Source organism: Hylaeus anthracinus, unplaced genomic scaffold (assembly GCF_026225885.1).
Source record: "Hylaeus anthracinus isolate JK02 unplaced genomic scaffold, UHH_iyHylAnth1.0_haploid 11981, whole genome shotgun sequence".
Lineage (NCBI taxonomy): Eukaryota > Metazoa > Arthropoda > Insecta > Hymenoptera > Colletidae > Hylaeus > Hylaeus anthracinus.
In genome coordinates this window covers 8,687,439-8,703,398 of record NW_026534329.1, presented here as the reverse complement: position 1 = coordinate 8,703,398, position 15,960 = coordinate 8,687,439, and the positions used below count along the sequence as shown (strand labels likewise).

At 30.2% G+C, this 15,960-nt stretch overlaps 3 protein-coding genes across 10 annotated transcripts; 2 read left to right on the top strand and 1 right to left on the bottom strand.

Annotated features, from left to right (window-relative positions):
* Window positions 1-556: 556 nt before the first annotated feature.
* Window positions 557-5,270, top strand: LOC128885667 (malonyl-CoA decarboxylase, mitochondrial-like). 5 transcript variants are annotated; one of them, XR_008459641.1, is made up of 13 exons: window positions 557-1,000; window positions 1,294-1,434; window positions 1,500-1,640; window positions 1,923-2,075; window positions 2,138-2,291; window positions 2,360-2,401; window positions 2,477-2,499; window positions 2,591-2,726; window positions 2,796-3,008; window positions 3,099-3,204; window positions 3,281-3,442; window positions 4,237-4,324; window positions 5,131-5,270. XR_008459641.1 is itself a non-coding variant. In XM_054139836.1 (11 exons), exons 1-10 carry the CDS (start codon window positions 800-802, stop codon window positions 3,399-3,401), a joined length of 1,506 nt encoding a protein of 501 aa, XP_053995811.1. In that variant the 5' UTR covers window positions 560-799; the 3' UTR covers window positions 3,402-3,438; window positions 5,131-5,270. The 5 variants fall into 5 exon arrangements, 2 of the variants coding, with proteins under 2 accessions (XP_053995811.1, XP_053995810.1); XR_008459640.1 differs by having other exon boundaries at window positions 560-1,000; window positions 2,360-2,499; window positions 3,281-3,438; XR_008459639.1 differs by having other exon boundaries at window positions 561-1,000; window positions 2,360-2,499.
* On the bottom strand, window positions 4,933-9,135 carry LOC128885668 (CCR4-NOT transcription complex subunit 2). 4 transcript variants are annotated; one of them, XM_054139838.1, is made up of 10 exons: window positions 8,821-9,135; window positions 8,457-8,487; window positions 8,067-8,129; window positions 7,479-7,957; window positions 7,110-7,336; window positions 6,245-6,487; window positions 5,642-5,903; window positions 5,438-5,545; window positions 5,135-5,360; window positions 4,933-5,045 (listed from the first exon to the last, which is right to left on the bottom strand). In XM_054139838.1, exons 4-9 carry the CDS (start codon window positions 7,802-7,804, stop codon window positions 5,141-5,143), a joined length of 1,386 nt encoding a protein of 461 aa, XP_053995813.1. In that variant the 5' UTR covers window positions 7,805-7,957; window positions 8,067-8,129; window positions 8,457-8,487; window positions 8,821-9,135; the 3' UTR covers window positions 4,933-5,045; window positions 5,135-5,140. The 4 variants fall into 4 exon arrangements, with proteins under 4 accessions (XP_053995813.1, XP_053995814.1, XP_053995812.1 ...); XM_054139839.1 differs by having other exon boundaries at window positions 9,014-9,055; XM_054139837.1 differs by lacking the exon at window positions 8,457-8,487.
* A 624-nt stretch (window positions 9,136-9,759) lies between these two features.
* Window positions 9,760-15,847, top strand: LOC128885680 (protein MEMO1). Its single transcript, XM_054139864.1, has 8 exons — window positions 9,760-10,198; window positions 10,885-10,966; window positions 11,043-11,111; window positions 12,198-12,310; window positions 13,208-13,319; window positions 13,432-13,651; window positions 14,177-14,281; window positions 14,400-15,847. The coding sequence occupies exons 1-8, from the start codon at window positions 10,147-10,149 to the stop codon at window positions 14,535-14,537; spliced, it is 891 nt and encodes a 296-aa protein (XP_053995839.1). The 5' UTR covers window positions 9,760-10,146; the 3' UTR covers window positions 14,538-15,847.
* Window positions 15,848-15,960: the final 113 nt, after the last annotated feature.

Below are 15,960 nucleotides of genomic sequence, written 5' to 3'. Positions count from 1 at the left end.
CAGTAGTGAAGGCTGTACTTGGCACTGATATGTATCGGTGGTACTTGGCAGTCACATGATTACTTTATGATTTATTTATATATTTTGAAATTGCGTAATATTTTGTAGGGCGAAAAGGGTAAGAATAGGAGTTCTGGGTAATTACAGGGTGTCCAAAAAATGTTGTAACTACTTGAAAGGGACGGTTCAGAAGGTGATTTGAAACAACTTTTTCCTTTGCGAAAATGTTGTGCGAGGCTTCGTTATGGAAATATTAACGAAAAACCCCGACCAATCAGAGCGCGAGTATGACGGTGGAGCGCCCGCGATAGGGTAGGCTACGCACTCTGATTGGTCAGTGTTTTCTGTTAATATCTTCTTAACGAAGCTTCGGACAACATTTTCGCTAAGGAAAAAGTTGTTTCAAAGCACCCCGCGATCCACTCCTTTCAAGGACCCCCAACATTTTTGGGACACCCTATATAATGTAGTGAATATATCTAGTGACATAAAGTTACTAGACATGTTACCAACAGTTACCAATCAAAACGTTTGCCGCGAAGGAAAATGATGAATTTCCTTCTACGAGGCATGAATTCGTGTCATACCATGTCATCGATTCATCCAGAAATTTTGAAAGATTTAAACCAATTAAACTTTTCATTGATTCATACAGATCATTATGTATTGTTTGATCAAACATGTAAATCAAATGAGAAATATTTATCATTTGATGTAACCTTAAATCGAATAGATAAAATAGATATCAATTATACTTCAAAATTATACTTATCCATTATCAAATTTAACAATATCAAACATGATATCCACGAATATTCATTTGAGAATTTTAGAATTTACTCGCAATGACAAATTTCTTTCAATGTGCAATGTAAAGGATTTTAAATTTTGGTGTAGTCGAAGGGCATCGACGTTTTGTAAAAATGTGACATTTCTCGAAGAACAATTGAACGAAGTTTTCAAATTTCGAAATACTAATGTCAGTAATTGGATCATCGAGGTTAGTATTATGTTTAAAACAATACTATTTTAATTTCTCATTACAAACATGTAATAAAAATGAATATAGTCTGAATAATTTATTTTCTTCTATAAACAAATGTCTTTATAATAAAATACTTTACTTTGTTCTATTTCTAATATATTTGAATACAGCATTACCTGTTAGTTTGAAAGAAAGTAACTAACATATGAATCATTTATTTCTGTACATTCAAATTTAATCTCCACTTATACAAACTTTTTAAAATCTTAATTTAATAACTACAATGTGATAACATTAATTTTTTTCAGAACAAAGCTCGTAGTTTATGCATTGGATATTACAAAAGCCAAAAAGAGGACAGACAACAGCTTTTAAACTTATTAGCAGCCAAGTATGCTGTTCAGCATGATAACATATGCAATATAGCAAAGAAGTTAGTCTGTACAGAGGTTTGTATATTTGGTTTTATACCACCTTTTCAAAGAATATAAGAAAATAAGTATTTTTATTTTAGCCTGACAATAAAAGACGAATGGTTTCTTACGAACAAAGCTTAAAAAACATTCTCATACCAGATTATCAATGGCTGTTTCTTGTTATTGGAAGACTTGAAAGTGGTGTAAAATTTCTTGTTGATTTAAGAACAGATATTTTGGTAAATATTCCAAAGAAATCAACATTTCTTTAACTAATATAATTAATTCAATTTAAAACTTTAATATCTCATATGATTAAAATTTAAATTATTGATTATTTTGAAAATATATTCAAAAGCATAGTCAATTAATATTTCCTAGATATGCTTTTTTAAGTAATACGAACAAATTGATTTCTAATTATGCGTACTTGTCAAAAATTGATAAATTGAGTTTTATATACATTTTTAATAATAAGAAGTATTTTGTCTTATCTGTTTTTATATTAATATTTTTGGTAGGAGTTAATGTTGGAAACCAAAGAAAGCGATGAAAATGTTTTAATACAACAGTTAAATGTTACATTACGAGATTTATTATTACTCTGGTTTTCAGTAGGTTTTTTACATTTAGAGAGAATAACTTGGCAAAGTGCATGCGACATGTTACAAAAGGTACACATTTGTTGCGATTAATTAATAAACTACAATGTTGATAACTATCTAAGAATGTTAAGATTTCAGATTATGAAGCGATACATCCTATAAAGAATTGGCTGGATTTAAAACAAAGGGTTGGACCTTACAGGAGATGCTATGTTTTTACTCATCCATCTATGCCAAGGGAACCACTTGTCGTGTTACATACAGCGTTATGCGATGTAATACCAGGTATGCACATATATCGAAGACCGATATTCTATAAATAAAATAAATTATACCGAAATATCAATTTAAAGACAGTGTAAAAGGGATCGAAGAAGCAAAGACCAGAATCCTTGGTAGCGTAAGAAAAGAAATAACATTCCTGGAAGAAGACAAATCTAAAATAAAAACAGCATTATTTTATTCCATAGCTTCTACACAGAAAGGATTAAAAGTAAATAAACCATAAGAATATCAAATAATTTTAGTAAAAATATTTTCATAAGACATCGATGAGGAGAAAAAAGAAAACATTTTTTTTTTAGGGAATTGAACTTGGTAATTACTTGATAAAAGAAGTAGCAAACGAAGTGATATCCGAATTTCCTATGATACATGAATTATCTACTTTATCACCGATACCGAATTTTAAAAGTTGGCTCCTTGAAAAATTAAAACAAGGTAATTTTAATTTGTTCGCACAAAGTAAAGAAAAATATTATATGCGCGTATTAAATACTTTTTTTCTAGATGTGAATTGTATCTTTACGGGTGAAGAATGCAGGTCTATACAAGATCTTTTAAAAGAAGAAAATGTTGCACTTAACGTAAGAAAGATACTTAATAATTCACTGTGGACCAATGATAAAGAATTATGCGAAATTTTAAGAGAGCCATTAATTCGAGCATGTGCATGGTATTTGTATAAAGAAAAAAGACGGAATTATGCCTTAAATAATGTTGGTATGTTAATTATATAAAATTAATTCGAATTGTCATATATATATGTTTATTCGCGAATTTCAACGAAATATTTTTTTTTGTTTTCTGTAGCGAATTTTCATCTTCGTAATGGAGCAGTTATGTGGAGAATAAATTGGTTGGCTGATCCTTCGCCGCGCGGTGTTGCAAATAGTTGTAGCATTATGATAAATTATAGGTAATTCGATCATTAATTTAATTAAGTGTGAAATAATTAATGATTTATCTGATAATATACTTTTGTTTATCGACAGATACTACTTAAACGAATGCGAAAAGAATAGTCAAAATTATATTGAGAATTATTTTATAAATGCATCTGAAGGTGTAATTAATCTTGCTATGCAACAAGAAAAGTTATGGAATAAAACTTAAAATAATATGAAGAAAATGGCATTTGCGAGAAATATATGTGGGTAAGATTATATAATATATAGATAGTTCTTTTAAACAATTCTATAGTTTCTAATTTCAACTGGAATTAAACCTTTCATTATTTGAAAGTTTTAATAAATTTAGCGTAATAAATATTGGGTTGGTGCATAATTATTCGTAGTTTCTTTTTTTATTTTATTATGAAGAAAGAAACATACAAATTTAACAGAAACATGTTTAATTGTTTATTCTAGAGCGTGGAATAGACTGTCTGCCAAGCAAATGGAAAGCAGTAATTGAAGTAGATGATGAATACGCTCCAGAATAAACAACTAAACTTGTTTCTGTTGAATTTTTATGTTTCTTTTTTCATAATAAAATTTAAAAAAAAACGGCGAATAATTATGTACCAATTCATTACTTACGAGTTATTGGATTGATGATAGTAAGTGAAGCACGATTAAATATCAAAATCTGACAGTCTAAAATGAACAAACAAATTATTCATGTTGATGTATTGTCTATATCGTGGTTGATCCATTGAAAACAAAAATATTTACTATAAATTGCTAAGCAAAAAATGGTCTGCATAGATACAGAATTTACGGAACCACTAAATTCTGAGTTACTTAATTGCTCGAATTTCATTTACACTTGCAGCTTTTACCATATTTATTATGTACATTACAATGATTCTAAACACTTCCATAAACGGTGATATCATCAGAAAGTATTTCATTTTATATTATAAGTATCTATACATTTCAAATCTGCGATGTCATATACGAAAATCATTTACATAAATTCTGTCAAATATTAATATCATGCTCACTAGGTGATACAAAACATATCGTGACGTCACAATTGCACGAGCATCACCATCAGAGAAGCGAGCTTTATTCTTCACGCCTTGTACACGCAAGGTAGGTATACGGAAGACTATTCGTCGTTGACTGCTGCTACATAGTGCACTATTCAAAGACTTTGGTTTATGCTGCATACATTATTTCTGTGCAAGAAAAATGTTGCACGTTATGCAATGGCTCCTCTTTCCATTTTTACGCCTATATATACATTCTACTGGTAAGATTAAAGGAAGATTTGTTTAAATTAACGAGTGCACGAGTGCAAATTAAAAGTATCATTGTCTTATAATTAATGCAATAGTTAATACGAGTAAAAATAAAGAGGAAATTAACAAACATTTTTGTCGTCCTTAAGTTATTCCATTGTAAAAAATGTTAATCCTTGTAATTTCTCTAGCATTAATCTACACTGTTTTCTTGATATCTATCCTGATTTGCGCATCTTGATGAAACATTGCTCGGTCAAAAATGACAGATGCAACATAAACTAAAATTGTTGTTACGAGTGTCATCCCTGCATTTCGCGTAGCAGTCGACGACGAATAGACTTATTTGCTAGCAATGTTTGAGCATTTTTGACGTCATGAAAAATTTAATGTCAACCAGTGTAAATACATCAGGCTCGTTCCCATTTCTAGCTATGAGCAATTAATTAAAGAACTTCGTTTTTGTTACTCTTCAAATTTTATGTTTTTATTAAAGATTATTAAATTTGTTCATTTATACAATAGCTGTTTCCTGTCCAGCTTAAAGACAGCACAATCGTCTGCAAGCAGATCTGGAATAAATATAGATTTCGTATCGTTATTCGATGTTCGTTTCTTACGATAGCAGTGATGTAAGAATTAATTATTCTTTTATAGGTACCTGTAGTCAAGGCTGGGTTTGGTGAAAGTTTGTGGGAAGATGAGGTCTACTTTCTAGTTTTGTATAATCCAAATGAAATTCCTTTGCTACTTTTCTCCAACTTTGCGCATCAAAATAATAATAAGTACCACGTTCATATGTTGAAGTTTTTTCTACAAGTCCTAATCCTGGCGCTTGCGTTATCCATACCTTTTCTTCCATATGATATCGCCATTCTCTACTGTACCTTTAGAATTGAACGAACAAGTATAACATTAATTCTATCAATAAATAGTGAAATACTTAGGTTCAATCGTTACTTACAACTCCGCTGCCGCTGCTAATTGCAGCACATCTCCAACATTTGTATAAAACATATAAAATAGTAGATCATCCTTGTACCGATTTAGCTTAACTGGTGCTAGTTTATCTCTAGAACAGAATTAACGTAACACAAACAAAGTTTAATTACCATAGCGATACTTCTTGCGTTATCGATAGTCATTTGCAATACAAAAAATAAGGTACCTGATAGCGGCATTAATAAGGTATTCTGGCGGCACGTGGAAATCAATGTCTTGAGGTCGACACGGTGTTTCAGCCCAAGGTCCACCAAAATTTTGATATAAATTTTCTGGCGAATTAAGATTTAATCCTAACGCAGTTAAATCTTGGCCTAGTGCCAGAGATACTAGATTTGGATCTGTTTCAGCTGCCCTAATAAACGTTAAAAGTCCAACCATTCCGAACTGATCCTTAACCATACTTGCTGGTATATTGGTTACTTTGCCTACAAAACGTAATAATAAAATTGATAAGTATAAATCATTCGCAGAGAATTCTCAAATGTATTATAACGAACCAAAACTATCGTACAATAAATTATATATATATTCAACTGGTTAATAATACTGGTTAATAAAATTGACTACCAGCCCAATACTTTTAAAAATGTCTATTGGGATTAAATTTTGTTTATAGACTATTGGAAACTACATAGTAATTTCATTCAAATTTAGTTTTTTTTGACACATTGTTTTGCAGAATTAATTCTTTTAGTTCTTCAGTGAAAAACACTATCACTCATACGTGGGTGACGCGACAATTAACGTGATAAAGTAGTTTCAATACCATCGGGAGATGTTTGTATGCCTCTTTTAGATGATTGGGACTTTTCAGATCCAGGTGCTCTGTTCGCCTGCAGAACATCTTGTCCAATTTCAGGACCGAGTCCAACAGGTATACTCTTGTCTCCAGATACACTTCCACCTGGTGATGGCCCTTCTCTATTTTGAGTTCCTGGCAATGCTGGGAAATCTTCAGAACTCATAGTAAATTCACTTGATTCAGACGTCGGTTGTTTTACCATTCCAACTATAATTTATATAATGTATGTAACAATCATATTCATCGTAACTTTGAATTTTAGGGTAAATAGTAACATACATACATTATATTTAACTAATAATTTTTACTTATGACCAGGAAGTCGAAATTGGAACAATTAAGTAATGATTCTCTTAATTGGAAATTCATGAGATTTTCAATTAGTTACAAATCTTGGCCAAAATTCATTAAAAAATGTTATAGTGTCGATCGAAATTCAATGTAAGACTTAGTTACATATATATAGCTAGATTCAAAGTTATTACTGAAGTTTCAATACAGGTAGTAAATTTCATAAATGAAATTAATAATAATATTAGAAGTCCATACAGTTACAGATTTAAAATTAAAAATGAAATGCTGTTTAAAAAGATAATTTTGGTTATCAAAATATCATACGACAGTTTGTATTTTGATACACTTATTGCTAAACTATAGTTACAGATCTGTGACTGAAATACCATTTCCCTAGAGTATTACAGTCAGAATTTTGGTCATCTCGAAATAAAAATCAATGAATAAGTATTTTAGTTCCAATTTCATACATGACTCCCTGCCTACAACATAAGTGCATATCTTCTTTAACACTAAAATTACTGTCAATACGAACCGTAAGGTTGTTTTCCTGGCATAGGACTAGGTTGCGGCATAGAATCACCCTGTCCCCTGTTTGTTAATGAAGGAAACTCAGATAGATCCAACAATGGAGGAGTACTTGTATCTCCACCTCCTCCACTGCCAAAAACAGAGTGAAAATTATTAATCTGTCCTTGAGATCCGTAATTACGACTTTGCGGTATTCCAAAAGTGCCCATGCTACCCATTGGATTCGAGGTTCTATAAATGTGTATGAACTTTTCATTTTTTCATATGAAATATCACCATACAACAAGCATGTAACAAAATATATTGTATTATCACAAGCAATATTACAAATACGAAGAAGATCGTTATAACTACCCAAAGCAAGAACACTAACCCAAGAGCTGGCATTGTACGTCTATCTGTAAAAGCTCTTTGTCCGAACAGTCCTCTGCTGCCCATAGGAGAGAGCTGTTGCTGCTGAGGTTGATGATTAGTTTGTCCACCTCCGGTTCCAGATGCTCCAGGGTAAACGTTAGTAACTACTACCGCAGAATTGGCTGAACTTGATGTGCTTGTAGACGAGCCTGAGAACATGCCCGAGGTAGGTGTGACATGACCCGTCAGGGTCGACGAATTTAAGCCCCCCCCACCACCCGCGCGCGATGTAAGGCTTGCGTTCGCAATACTGCGTGGTGGCTGCTCAAAGTTCAGGTTGGCCATAGCCTGGTGGCTCCACTACAAAGTACCTGCTGGGGCACACCAATGCACTTTTATGTCAATTACCACAATCACTTGTTTTCTATTGTGCCACTTGTAAGTTGTTCAATCTCATGGAAGCGAAGAAAATCCATGACAATAACTCCTAGTAGCAACCTGTAACAACCAGGCAAAAACAAAAATTTTATAATACAAATACTTCGTTACTAGCCATTCCATAAAGCATTTTTTCTTTAAATTTCAATTGTATTTCCTTAAGCATTACCTCTTTATCGTAATGCTGCAGTAATGGTCATATCAAAATCGAAGACGGGAAACAAGAATAGACCTATCAACAGGCAAACGATTCATTTTCATGAAGACATTATTTTGTTCTATTTTGTTATAATATAAAAGAAATTGATATAGCATCAGTTTTTGATTACGTATCGAATAGCTTTCTAAGTTTCTTGAATGAATCGTTGAATTTACAAAAAACGGTTTTATAGAAAATAAAACTGTATGTACCTGGTAATGTACAAACTGAGAAAACATACGTACTCGCAACAACTTTAAATAACACAATGTTTGCGTCGCATAATATTTGTTAAAGTCTGATGCCTTAGAACTTATAGTTGCTAACACATATGTATCTTATAAATACTTATAAACCAACCTGAATATTATTCTGGAATATTTTCATATTTCTACATAAACCCGTAATCATGAAAATCAATAGGGTAACAGACTAGTTGCAAACAGCAACAGCTTGTTACTATAATCACTGATTGAAGTATGATATATTAATAAATGAAAATGGTTACTCAAAGATCGTTCCTTGTTATTTTTATCGGTGTTTTAATATTATGATCACTCTTAGATTGCAAAAGAAGATATAAGATTTATGAAAAAGCATCGAACCAATAGTCGGTGATTTTGACATTGTAATGATAGAAATCAGTAAGAAGCACAAAGAAAGCAAAGGTTATAATATGTACGTAATCAAAATATTGAAGGAAAAATGGGCCAAATTTGATTACCTATATTATCGAATCCGTCGTTATATTACTGCACAAAAGAATTCATTAAATTCATAATAAACAAAGTAAATGAGTCTAAAAAAAAAAACACAAAAACGTCGATGTTGACTTGAAATGAAATGTGATAAGAAAAAGTTGTTTGAGGTATTTAGTATTTTGTGTGGAAATGTTTTTTACGTAAACCGTTACGAACAATTAAACTTTTATGCACACTACAATACTTTTAACAAATAGACTTCTGTTTTGTCATTCAGTTTGACAAACTTAAACAACACTAGACACGAATTTCTTCCATTTTAACCATTTCTACGATGTATTCAAATTGAATACTGAAACACACTAAACAATAATGTCGTATAGATAAGAAATTTAAATTGGTGTTTGTAATTGTTTGAAATATTAATTAAATAATTATGGTATGTAAATTAGTCCGATATTTTATAGTATGATTTAATAAGTGAACAACTTTTAACCTTGCACTTGACTATTGGATTTGTTGTTCACTGTCTCTACAGGGTGTCCCAAAAATGTTGTAACACCTTGGAACGCAGAGATGGGCAAAACCCTAGGTTTTGAATAAATCTGAAGTTTGCCGATGTGTTGTCTCTTTTCCTTCTTTGGAAAATTTTCAAAAGAGGAAACGAGAGAAATATATCGGCACGCTTTAGATTTATTCGAAGCCTAGGGTTTTGCCAATCACTAGTTGGGAGAGGTGATTCGGGAGGTGATTTGAAACAACTTTTTCCTTAGCGAAAATGTTGTCTGAGGCTTCGTTGAGGAGATATTAACGAAAAAGACTGACCAATCAGAGCGCGTAGCTTACTGTACCCCGACCAATCAGAGCGCGTAGCCTACGCTACCCCGACCAATCAGAGCGCGGCCGCTCCAACGGCATACTCGTGCTCTGACTGGTCGGGGTTTTCTGTTAATATCTTTTCAACGAAGCTTCGGACAACATTTTCGCTAAGGAAAAAGTTGTTTCAAATCACCTCCCGGACCACCCCTTTCAAGGTGTTACAACATTTTTGGAACACCCTATAGTTTGGTTGAATGTAGGTTTCTCATTTTTGTTTTTATTTGCATACAGAAATTTATATTTTTGGGGATGTGATACACCTATAAATGTATCATTCGACGGTATTGGAAGTGCATGGTTCATGGTTAAATATAAAGATTTGTGATAGAATTTTATAAACATTTTGTATTTAAATAGGATTTAATAAGAACGCTCTATGTAAGTTATTTATAAAAATATCGATAAGCCAAAGACTGGTTTACCGAGAGAAGTGAGTGGACGAAATAAAAATTAGTGTAAGAAAGTGAAAAATGGCATTAATTAGAAGAGCAACCCATGCTGGTAGTTGGTACGCAGGCTCTGGTAAGCAATATTTAAAACATATTTTTAATTTATGTCACATTTTTATGTTGTTTATTTACAATATGACTATTATTATTTGTTACTTTCCAATTGCTTCTTGTAAAGTTACCAAGTAACTTATACTCTCTAGTGTCCAAGTCTATTAATGAAGAATAATCGTGATTTCAATATATGATAAGCCTAACATTCAATATACTTGTACAGTCATGCATTAGGATATAGTTATTTAAACTAACCTTTAATATTAATAATTGACATTTAGTTTTAATAATTATTCTGAATTTTTCCCTCTATTTTATTACTTTTTTTATATTGTACTTTAGTTAAAGTATGTATGTATTCCAGTTGCATTGCACAAAGCCTCAGTATTTGTTTTATTTGTTAATCTGTTTGTTCATCTAATTACTTAATTTGTTTGCGTCAAATGTTCCAAATAAACACATTAAATTTAATATACATTAAGATATTCGAGTCGTTTTATAAATTATTAGAAAAGATTTATATTATATGGTATACATGTACGAGTTATGTTATTTTACTTGCTATAGATATGTTTCTTTTTTTTAATTTTTCCGAAATTTTAGAATAATGCAAATACCTTTATTAATCTGTTTGATAATGACTTATTAACAACCTCAATTTTTGATGTATTCAGCAACAATAAATACTTTAAATATTTTGTATAGGTTCGGAGCTGAATAAGCAATTAGAAGGTTGGTTAGGTGCGGCAGACTTATCGCATGGACCTGCCAGGGCAATTATTGCCCCGTCAGTAATTATAGTAAATTAAATCATTTTTTATTTAGTTAACAAATCTTTACTGAAATACAAACAAATTTCACAGACATGCAGGTTACAGCTATTGTGGAGCATGTGCTGGTTTTGCGTATCGCCAGATTAGTCCAGTTGTTGTGTAAGTTATCAAATTAAATATTTATCAATTATTTACTTAAAATTTGTTGACAACAATGAAACCTTACTCCATTTAAATATAATATTACGTTTGATATATCTAAAGTTCTTATTTAAAGCATGTTTTATTATGTAGATATTAAGTGTAATATGATTCTGATATATTAAGTTTTACAGTGAGTTAGATGAGAATATGTAAATTCTGTGTAACATAAGTAACAGAACTTTTTGCTGATAAACCTTTCAATATTTTGTTCTGATTATTGTCTTATAAATTTCCATTACTTTGTTATGCTATTGATTTTATTCTAAATTTGTTATAATTTGAAAACCTTTAGTCAGGTTCAAAAGTTAAAGGTTTCATTAATTATATCGTACAAAATGTACTTTTCTTCGTATAACTCAATAGAATCTTAGTATACATTAATATACATTAAAGTCTGATTTAAAATTCATTAAAAGGAATTAAATGATACTAGATATAAAGAAGATTAGAATTAGAAGTTACATGTAGCGTGAGCATAGCATTCACAAGTTGCATTACTATATTTTCATTTCTGTTTAACATTATGGATCTGAACTTCGTAGTAAAGTAATAGTTTTGACTGAAAAATAAGATACATTATTTATTTAAATCTATAATAATTAACAATTTATAAATTAGTTTCCCTGCAAATTTGGAATTGAACAATTTTGTTAGCTATATTAAATTTTATTCATTACTTTAAATTCATAAAAAAATGATAATTTTCAAGTTTTTAAGATTTTTAATTTACTTACTATTATTTGCCACTGTAATCCTGTACAGTTTTCACGTGAATATCACATGTCTCGCATAACTATTGTTCTAATTTTTATAAATTTATTGAATCAAAGTGTTCATAAATGTTTATATCTCAGAAACGATTGACCTTTCGACCTATGTTTACTAAAGCTTTCTTACTCAGTACAGTGCATCTTATATACCATATAAATATTGAACAGCTTTTTTTTTAACACTCTGTATATGCTTTTTAAAATTACTATTTTTATATATACTACATTTGTTATAAGTAAAATATTAAAATAGCGATGTACTATTATATAGGCGTAGGATATTTATTCTGGGCCCTTCACATCACGTGAGATTATCAGGCTGTGCTCTTTCTTCTGCTTCAATTTATCAAACGCCGCTGTATGATCTACATATTGATCAACAAGGTATAAATTGCACAACGCAAACTATTAAACCAAAATCTTATTGAAATCTCCTTAATATTTAATATATAACAAAATGGAAGGATCAGAAATGTTTGTCACTGATATTAACATGCTTATGTAGAATTGTAACAAATACGGATCCTTTTTACTATGTGTAAAATATTAAAAGAAATAATAATTTTAGAAGTACAAGTATGTAAGTTACATACGATACAACTTGAAAATTTCAGTCTCACAATTTGTATAAGCCAGTGGTTACATTTCATTTACCGAATCTTTCTAATTTATTTTATTTTTCATACGTTATAACATGTCTAGTATAGTTCTGGTTCTACGTTAATTTGATTTTTCAATCTCAAACGTATCAGTTATCTTCTTCTACTGGTTATGTCACAGCATCTTCATTCAGAGATTTACATGCATAATATATACATATATATATCTCAAGGTATATTTCTTCAATTTTCTATATCTAAAATTATCCAGTGTCTACACCGAATATTTATATATAGCAACAAGGATCTGTATATTACTATTCTGTAGATGCATATCAAAATTGAAGTTGTACATCTCGGAACTTTCCTTTATTAACACGTTGATTGCCATAGTGCTGTTAGACCAAATTATTCCTGACGCCACTCTTTGCACAGGCGCCAGCTGCGAGATAAGTTGTTGTTTATTTTATTTTTTTTTTTATGAGTAAATATTCAGTACTCTCATGCATACTGGTTCTTATTCTTTTTCTCAAATGTCTATTATCCATTATTTACTCGTAGGTGGCATCCAGTGACAGATCGTCAGCTATGAGTTAACTCGTACTTGGCAGTTTACGTGTTAATCAAAGTATGAATTACTATCAAAGATTAGTTCAAATATAGGTTTCTGTTCATGTGATAGTATGCAGAGAACTCGAAGAAACTAGGCATTTTGAATGGATGGATTTAAATACAGACGAAGAAGAACATAGCATTGAAATGCAATTGCCATTTATAGCAAAGGTCATGGAAGGGTATGCTACTCGTGCTCGTTATGTTAGAATTTAATCGTGCGATATGTATTATGCATATAAATTTGTCTGAAATAATTCATATATAGTAAACTTCTATTTAATAACGATACAGGTTTAAAGATTCTTTTACTATTATTCCTATATTGGTTGGATCGTTAAGTCCAGAAAGAGAAGCACTTTATGGAAGATTGTTGGCACCATATATGGCTGATCCACAAACATTATTTGTTATTTCCTCGGATTTTTGTCACTGGGGACAACGGTTTCGTTATACTTATTATGATACATCGTGTGGTGCTATTCATAGATCTATTCAGAATCTTGATAAAATGGTAGGTGAAATATAAACATACAGTTTATATAACATATAAATAGAAAGTCAAATTTATTTGTTAGCTTTTCAATTCAAAGTACAATTTTCTCCTGATAAAATGAAGTGTTCGTTTCAAATTACTGTAATTCTCTGAAAAAAATTGTAATCCCATTATAAGGGACTTTTAATCTTGAATCAATCAAAGTTAAGTAAAAAAGTTTTTAAACCTTGCACATGACCTCACAATCGAAGAATTTTTAACGATTTTATGTCATCATCATGAAAATCAACCGATAGGATTTGAAACCCAAATACTTCAAACTTCAAAATTCTTCTCTTCATATCTTTACATAGCTATTTTTCACAAAATTACAGAACTTTGAAATTTGTTATTTATCAGGTGATAATAAAGTAATCCTTCAATATTGTTGCAGAGTGTATAATTCTAATTACTATTTCAATACTTATGTTTCTACATTTTTACATGTATTGATCATGTTTTGTAAATCTGCATATTTATCTGCATTTTTATAAATTTGTTTAGGGTATGGACATTATAGAAACTTTAAATCCCACAGTGTTTACTGGTTACCTTAAAAAATATGGTAATACTATATGTGGCCGACATCCTATCAGTGTTTTATTACAGGTAATCATTTTCATTCGTTCGAATAAATTATTTGTTTGACAAATGTAATTTTCTAATTGTAAGAAATAATTTCATCGTTGATCATATAATCTTGAAATTATGATCGGTATGTTAACAGGCAATTCATAGTTTAAAAGGAAATACCAATGGCCAAAGAATGAACTTGAAGTTTCTTAAATATGCTCAAAGTAATCAATGCAATAACATGAATGACAGTTCTGTTAGTTATGCTAGTGCTTCCTTGGTTCTTGAGTGATAAAATATACAACTTCGATATTGTTACTGTCAGTTGAAAAATTCACACAAGAGAAAGTACTAAAAAAGAAATGACAGTAATGACCTATCAACCATCAAACACATGAATCGAGATTCTCGCAAGTGTCTTTTTTATGTCTACAAAAAATAATAACACGAAGATCTAGTAACAAGTAATTATCTTATGTGAAATTTCCTTGGTTATCTGAGAAGAAATACATTAATTCGTGCAATAAACATCGTATGTAGAAATATATTGTCATAAAATTGTTTTGTTTAAAGGTATTTCGGTTTATTACTTACAAGAAATAATCAGTACTTCCAGATATTAATTGTGGAGGAGCTTAAGTATTTCTTTGCTTTGATTATTACTACAAGTAATAGCATAAAATAAGGCTACGTTATTCATCGTACCAAGAAAGCAGAAATTCAGTCTATCGATCAAGAAGAGATTACTGATAAATTAATGCTTTACAGTTTTATTACATCGATGTAAACAATTGTTAAAAATTAAAAAAATGTATTTATTATTAATGTTATTAATTTCAATTTTTCAATGCATTTAGTTGAGAGAATGACGAGGGAGGTAATATTTTTTCATAAAATATTATGTCACAACGATATTTGTAAATTATATTTCAATATAAGTATGATACTGTCCATTGTGTAGAATTATTGGTTGTGATTCGAAGATATACTACTAGTATAAAGTTATTCGTTATATAAAACCGTTTGAAACTTTTTAATCTAGTATCATTTATTTATTTTCCGTGAATAGAATGACAAATATTAAGAAAATTAATACAAATATATATATATATATACACACACATATATATATACTTTATTTTTGTATTATTTATCTCAGGGACATATTTACACCTAACAGTAAAAATAAATTTTAAACATATCTCTTCTATGTCGCTAGTATGAATGGTCTGCAACAATGAATGTTACATGGAACATTATTACAGAAATAATGGAGTACAACTTAACTATTCTTTTTCCCTTTAAAACAAAGCAATGAAATGATCTCAAATCCTTCCTACCCTATAATCTCTTGTTATTTCTCGTTAGCATAAAAAATTAAACAGAACAATACCAATATTGTATTGTCATAATGTTATCATGTAAGTGTGAAGGAGGATCAGTAGAGAAAAAAATGCATGTAAAATATTTTAAGCTATTACTAATGTTTTATTCATTACGAGTTATTAATATTTATGTTACAATAAAACATTTTTATAGTAAATTTTATGTAAATTTTTGTGAAGATTTGTTTTGTAATAAAGTGAAGTAAACATTTTTTAATATGACGCTTTATTCATAAATTATATGAAATTATAAAACTGATCCTTCGAATGTTGCTTTTTCTATCTTTATATACTAAACTGGTAAGGTTTATATTTATATAGAAAATATAG

Coding starts and splice junctions, on each gene's coding strand:
- LOC128885667 (XM_054139836.1), top strand. CDS start 800: ATGATATCCACGAATATTCATTTGAGAATTTTAGAATTTACTCGCAAT. Junction 2,727..2,795: donor CCTTGAAAAATTAAAACAAG/GTAATTTTAATT, acceptor CTTTTTTTCTAG/ATGTGAATTGTATCTTTACG. Junction 3,205..3,280: donor AGCATTATGATAAATTATAG/GTAATTCGATCA, acceptor GTTTATCGACAG/ATACTACTTAAACGAATGCG.
- LOC128885680 (XM_054139864.1), top strand. CDS start 10,147: ATGGCATTAATTAGAAGAGCAACCCATGCTGGTAGTTGGTACGCAGGC. Junction 10,199..10,884: donor TAGTTGGTACGCAGGCTCTG/GTAAGCAATATT, acceptor TATTTTGTATAG/GTTCGGAGCTGAATAAGCAA. Junction 13,320..13,431: donor ATAGCAAAGGTCATGGAAGG/GTATGCTACTCG, acceptor ATAACGATACAG/GTTTAAAGATTCTTTTACTA.
- LOC128885668 (XM_054139838.1), bottom strand. CDS start 7,804: ATGGCCAACCTGAACTTTGAGCAGCCACCACGCAGTATTGCGAACGCA. Junction 6,488..7,109: donor GCCAGGAAAACAACCTTACG/GTTCGTATTGAC, acceptor TATAAATTATAG/TTGGAATGGTAAAACAACCG. Junction 5,361..5,437: donor TTAGCAGCGGCAGCGGAGTT/GTAAGTAACGAT, acceptor TCAATTCTAAAG/GTACAGTAGAGAATGGCGAT.